At 44.4% G+C, this 6,871-nt stretch overlaps 1 protein-coding gene across 1 annotated transcript in view; it reads left to right on the top strand.

Moving 5' to 3' along the window:
• PINK1 (PTEN induced putative kinase 1) overlaps positions 1–6,871 on the top strand; it is a 13,329-nt gene that overhangs the window by 392 nt on the left and 6,066 nt on the right. Inside the window, exons 2-3 of the mRNA XM_006924549.3 lie at positions 4,346–4,630; positions 6,050–6,150. Coding sequence (XP_006924611.1) covers positions 4,346–4,630; positions 6,050–6,150 — 386 coding nt within the window. The remainder of the gene's footprint in view (positions 1–4,345; positions 4,631–6,049; positions 6,151–6,871) is intronic.

Here is a 6,871-nt window from a genome sequence, read left to right as displayed (position 1 = left end):
GAGATGAAGGGCCTGGGGACGTGGGCGGGGTCTTGAGAGTCGTGAGGGGCGGGGCTACCCTGTGGGCGTGGTGAGGGGCGGGGCTGGGAGGCACTTACTGATTAGGGCCCTGAATCAAGATTTATCCTTGTCATACCCGGAAGAATTTATTTCTAAGATTCCTTAGAAATCGCAGATTAAAGTTCATTTTTAACGTTACTGATCTTCTGGTATGAGACCAGCACCTCACATTTGTTTTACTGTTTTCTCTTCTTCAAACGGCATGTTTTGGTAGATAAGCTGCTTATTATAGCCACTATTGCACCATTGCTAATGGCTTTGTGTTAATTTTCTAAAATTTAATGACAAATGATAACACTTCTACCCCTGAAGTAGCCGTCATTTCCAATTTGTGGATAAGGAAATGTGCGCAGAGAGATGAAGTAACTTGCTCGAAGTCACACAGCTAATAAAGAGCAGTGCCCAAAGCCTGTGCCCTTAAGCGCTGAGCCAGTCTGCCTCCACAGTTTAGCCATACGATTTGTGATACAGCCGAAGCCAAAGTCAAAACTGTGAACAGCAGAAAACATCACACCTAATGGTTTTTAATTAGCCCGTGTGGAGTTATCAGGAATGACGGGATATGTATGGGTTCTTAGGCTTTTTTAAATGCTTAAAATACCTTAGCGACCTCTGTTTCTGCTCTACCCAAAATCTGTACTATGGTTCTCCAGAGAAACAGAATCAATAGGACGTGTTTGCAGACAGATTTATTTTAAGGAATTGGCTCTGCAGTTTGGAGGTTGGCAAGTCCAAAATCTTCGGGGTAGGTAGGCAGGCTGGAGACCCAGGGAAGAGCCATTGTTGGAATTCAAGTCTGAAGGCCATCTGCTGGCAGAATTCCCTCCTCTTCCCGGAGGTCAGTCTTCCTGGGGTTTGGAGTTAGTACAGACCCTGCAATTTATAATTTGGGGCTGAGGTAGTGGGAGATGGAGTGACTTGCCCAAGGACACAGCTGGTTAAGGACCAAGCAGTGTCTCCCATGTTTCCTGGTTTCCAGCCCAGTTCTTGTTACCAGAGTCACAGATTTGAGCTCTGGCTAGTTTGGGATGACAGGTGACATCTGGCCTAGTCCCCATCTGATGTCTTTGTCTTGCTACAGCTTAGCTGGCAGAAGTCAAGGGTGAGAAATTTGATAATCCTGCTTAGAATCATGGAGGCTTTTTTTAACTGAAGAGCTTGATCCTCCTAAGCTTACCATCTGCATGTCCTTTTCTCACATTTCACCCTCCTGTGTCTTAAAATTTTAATTAGCTGATGAGTAAATTTAAAATTCAGGTGTTTGACTTCCTTTGAAAAAAGAAATCACCAGTTCTGGTAACTAATGCTAAAATTCCATGTGGTGTCTGACCACAGAATGGTGGCTGCTCCTTTTAGATGGAGGCATGTGGGGAAAAAACCTGGTTATAAAATAGGCAAAAGACATGAGTGTATATTTCATGAAGAGGAGATACAGATGCCAAATAAGTATAAGAAAAGATGTTCAACATCACTAGCCATAAGGAAATGCAGATTGAAACACAATGTGGTATCACTGCATACTTAATAGAACAGGTAAAATAAAAAATAGTGATAATACTAAATGCTGGTGAAGATGCAGATTGCTGGTGAGAATATAAAATGGTACAACCACTCTGGAAAATAATTAGCAGTTTCTTACAAAGCTAAATAAACATGCATTACCACATGACCCAGCTATTGCAGTCTTGGGCATTTACCCAGAGAAATCAAAACTTACGTTCACATAAAAACCTGTACATGAGTAGCTGCTATGGAAAACAATATGGCATCTCCCCAAGAAATTAAAAATAGAATTATCATGTGACATAACAATTCTCTTTCTGGTTACAAACCCCAAAGAACTGAAAGCAAGGATTTGAAAAGATATTTGTACACCTATGTTCATAGCAGAATTATTCACAATAGTCAGAAGGTGGAAGCAACCCAAGCGTCTATCAATGGAAGAATGGATTAAGCAAGATATGGTATATACATACAGCATAATGTTATTCAGCCTTAAAAAAGTAAATTCTGACACACACTACAACATGAATGAACCGCGGGGACATTATGCTGAGTTAAATAAGCCAGTCACAAAAAGACAAATACTGTAGGATTCCATTCTAAGCGAGGTACTTAGAGTAGTCAAATTCATAGGGACAGAAAGTAGGCTGGGGGCTGCCAGGGGCTGGAAGGAGAAGGGATGGGGAGTTGTTGTTTAACGGGTGTAGAATTTAAGTTTTGTAAGATGAAAGAAGTTCTGGAGCTAGACGGTGGTGATGGTCACACAGCAGTGTGAATGTACTTAATGCCACCGAACTGTACGCTTAAAAATGGTTAAAATGGTCAGTTTTATGTTATGTATATTTTACTACTTTTAAAATAGTAAATACTTTTTTACATGAATCATAGCAGCTTCATTCATAATGGCAAAATATAAACAACCCAAATGTCCTTCAGCAGATGAATAGTTAAACAAACTCTGATATATCCATACAATGAAATAGCAAGAAATAACAAGGTATTGACTATTGATTCAGGTAAGGACCTGAATGAACCTTAAGGGCGTTATGCTTAGTGAAAAGTCAATCCCAGCAGCTTATATGTGGGATTCCATCTATATAACATTCTTTAAATGACAAAACTGTAGACATAGAGAACAGATCAGTGGATGCCAGGGGATAGGGACTGGGTGGGGGTGGTGCAAATACAAAGAGGTAACACAAAGGAGTTCTGTGGTGATGGAACAGTTCTGTATCTTGATTGTGGTGGCGATTACACGAATCTCTACCTGAGATAAAATGGCATAGAGACACACACACGCACACACGAGTGTAGGTTAAAAAAGATGGTGAAAACTGAGTAAGCTCTGGTTAACAGTAGTGTACCAATATCACTTTCCCAGTTTTGATATCGTACTGCTGTTTTATAAGATGTCGCTGTTAGGGAAAATTGAATTAACACTCTGTATTATCTTTCTGCAACTTCCTCTGAGTCTATAATTACTTCAAAATAAAAACTTAAAAAAATATATATCTCATTCTCAAAACTATGGTTGAAAAAGGATTGCTCTACAAAATACTGCTTCTGCTCCATGGAATTTAGAAACGAATAGACAAGATAGACTTTCATTTTTTTAAAAAGTAGAAGTTATCGTGAAAGGTGTATTAGCTTATAGATACTAAGTGCTTTAGGAATCCTCCAGATGGAAAGGCTGCTGTAGGCTGGGTCGTCAGGGCTGGCTATACAGAGGGGACCTGATGGATGAGCCAGGCAGAGCAATACAAAAGAATTAGGTGGTGGGAGGAGTAGTGTGAGCAAAGGTTTAGAGGGAGGCATATGAAAGGTAAGTGTGGGTAGTGCACGGACCAGCCTGGCTAAACAGCTTTCACATACAGGAAGTACCAGCACAAGGCACTGAATAACCTATTGGTTAAGTTTTTGAACAGAAGAATGACACATGGACACAGTGTAGTTTAATCTGGCTCAGAAGCAGGTGAAGGGATGACGTGAGAATGGGAAAGTCTGGAGGTGAGTGACTAACCACAGAAAGGAAGGGAGTAGCAGATCAGACAGGATTTGAGGTGGAGCCTGGTGACTGGGCAAACGATGTTACCTCCCTGAAGTAGGAAAGGACTTGATGTTTGGGAAGTGGGCTCTTTCCTGGTGCATCCCCACCAGCACCTGCACTTCCATCTATTTCCATCAAAATACTTGTACTCCTATTTCCTTTCTGAAAACAGAGGGGGCCCGCCAGATTCCTAAGAGGTAGAGACAGGAAGACAGGATTTAATGACTCAGCTCCAGGGATCCTCCTGATTTCACCCCCTTGTCTGCAAAAGCAACCTGAGGTCATTCACAAGTGGAGGGGTGGCTGTCGACTACATACGCCTGCCCATCTACAGCTCCTGGTAACCTTCTAGTAGCTGCCTGCCATGGTCTGCAGAGAGAACTGCCTCCATAATCAGAAACCGCCAACATTGTGCTAGGGGCTTGACAGGCAGCAAAGGAGTGGTGTGCTAGCTGCAGAATTTGGAAGTTCTGACCTCTTAATTAATGTTCTGTGTTGTGTTGTCTCTGTGACTGCAGTGAAGCAACAGCGTTTGAGAAAAATTATTCTGAATAATGTGAAAGGCAGGATGGCCTGAGCCTAAGCTGAGCAGTAAAACTTAATTTGGTTGTGTTTAGAATAGTTCTCGATCTCGTTGGTGAAGACCTTGCCCATCATACCTCCCCTCCCCTATTTCCCTTTACTTAAGCCTTTCTAGTCTCCCTGGTTCACAGCGCATGCTTTTTCCCTTCGCAGGCAATTTTTACACAGAAAAACAAGCTGCTCCCTGACCCGCTGGACACTAGACGCTGGCAGGGCTTCCAGCTGGAGGAGTATCTGATAGGACAGTCCATTGGCAAGGGCTGCAGTGCTGCTGTGTATGAAGCCACCATGCCTGTGTTGCCCCGGAAACTGGAGGTGTCAGAGAGCACCAGGCTTCTTCCAGAGAGAGGCCCAGATATCATCCCACGAGGAGAAGAGGAGCGAGCCCCACAGTCCCCTGCCTTTCCCTTGGCCATCAAGATGATGTGGAACATCTCGGTAAGGCTGGGCCTTTCATCTTTAAAGTAGGCATTTCTCAAAGCGCCAATCATGGGGGAACTGATGACAGCTTTTCCCCGAGAAGGAGGTAGGAAAAGACAAATTCTCCACAGTCCAAGTGTCTATATAGTTAGGCTTCCTCACCCTCTCACACAGGAGTGTTAAGCAGCAGGTCTCAAAATGAAATATGTCCACGAATCACCTGGGGATCAGGTCAAAAGGCAGATTCTAATCAGCAGGTCTGAGGTGGGGCCTGAGACTCTGCCTTCCTGACAAGCTCCCAGGGGATGCCCTGCCTCTGGTCTGTGAACCACACCTTGAGTAGCAAGTGCCTAAACCACTGGTTTCTCACCTGTCAGTCCTGGCTGATCAATTAGTTAATTTCAGGACTACGATGACCACCATTCTCGCTCCTTCCTTTGACCTGCCTCACTGGAGAGGAAGCGTCATTCTCCTTGCCTCTAAACCCACCCTTCCATCTCACCTCCCTGCTCTGAACTCTTGCAAGACTCAAGGCTTTGGGAAATTGAATCTTTTTTTCCCACAAAAACAAAGATTGCTGTCTATTTAGAGTAGTTTCTTTACCTTGCCATCACATAGGTGGGTTTAGGAAATTCATCAAAACCTGATGTTCTTTCTCCTGCCCAGAGCATCTATTTAAGGCTAAGGTAGAAAATAGCCACCCAGCTCATGCTGGACACCGAAGAATGCAGTTTCCTGTTTTATTTGTGGAATGACGGTTGTTAGTCTATTACACTTCCAAGCTGGGTTAAGAGCTAACAAGTAGCCAGATCCTTGGCCTATAAAACTTCCAGTCTTAGCATCAAACCTTCCACCATTTGGGGCATGACAGCTATTTCATTCACGAAAGCTAAAGACAATTCTTAGAGGATATTCTTGATACCTAGCGAGTTCCACAGGTCCTGAGAGCCACTCATAATGAAATGAGGAAAGTAAGGTGCTTTTCCTCTTCTTTGTTTTTTTTTGTTCGTTTGTTTCTTACTGGGGGATGGGCAGGCCTTTCTGTGGAGCAGCACAACTTCATCCAAGGTGGGCTTGTCAGGTTCTGGCATGTCTGCTGAAGGGAGCCTGCAAGGATGAGCCTGGTTGTGACCGGAGACATCTATGGCAGGAAGAAGGGTCGCATGCCATGACCATCTTGATGTCTCTTCCTGCCCTGACACCTGAGCTGCCAAGAGTTTGAGGTGTAGGAAGCGTCCTCTGAGTTGACATGGGTGACACCTCTGCCTTCTCTCCCAGGAGAAACTAATCTTGGTTTGCCACTTCAGAGAGGTTATCTTATCTTGAAGGTCAAAGCCAATTCTAGGCATTAGCTGTCCTGGTCCATATTCTAAGGACTTGGACTTGCCATTCTGCTCGGGTCTGTGTAACCCTGGATTCATTATGAATGTGTTTCAGGCGGGCTCCTCCAGCGAAGCCATCTTTAGCAAAATGAGCCAGGAGCTAGTCCCAGCTAGTCGAGTGGCCTTGGCCGGGGAATATGGAGCAGTCACTTACAGGTAAGTGCCCATCTGCCCACCTGACTGGCTGGGAGTTCTTTGAGAGCAAAACCATCATATGTCCTCAGCACTCGGCACAGTGACATGACATACAGTGGATAGTAAATGCTTACCAAATGATGTAGTTACTGATAGATTTTCAGTTGGTGGATAATTAACTTGGGAAAGATTGCGGATCATCTGACTCCAACTGAAGGTGCCGATGGCTCATTCATTTTCAGTTGGTGGATAATTAACTTGGGAAAGATTGCAGATCATCTGAAGATGCCGATGGCTCATTCACACTGGAGCAGGGGGAGAGGGCCATCCAGAAACGCCCAGTTCAGGAAGTAGAAGACTGATCTGATTTCTGATTCTTCCTAAGCAATGCCCAGGTAGAGCACCACCTGTCCACACCAACTGACTTCTGTCCACAGCGGAGGTAACATTCATTCCACTAATAGCTTCAGTTCACCTGATGGTGCCAAGAAATTTAAAAAAAAAGAAAAAGTGGCCCATTCCCCAGGAGTCCTCCATGTGGAGTTCTCCAGAGGAGCCACAGGTGTCAGGAGCGGAGTCCAGTGTGGTAAGTTCTAGAATGGTGTCTTCTCAGGGGCTGAGGGAGCCCAGAGGTGATGTGTGCGTTGCAGATGTGGGGCCGCTCAGAAAGGCCTCTTGAAGGGATAGTTTGTGCTGCCTTTAGAAGGATGAGTAGACATTAGCTCTGCAAAGCTGTAGGGAA

This window comes from Pteropus alecto, unplaced genomic scaffold, assembly GCF_000325575.1.
Source record: "Pteropus alecto unplaced genomic scaffold, ASM32557v1 scaffold39, whole genome shotgun sequence".
Taxonomy (NCBI): Eukaryota; Metazoa; Chordata; class Mammalia; order Chiroptera; family Pteropodidae; genus Pteropus; species Pteropus alecto.
Note: the sequence above shows the minus strand (reverse complement) of the source record. Positions and strands in the feature narration are given on the sequence as shown.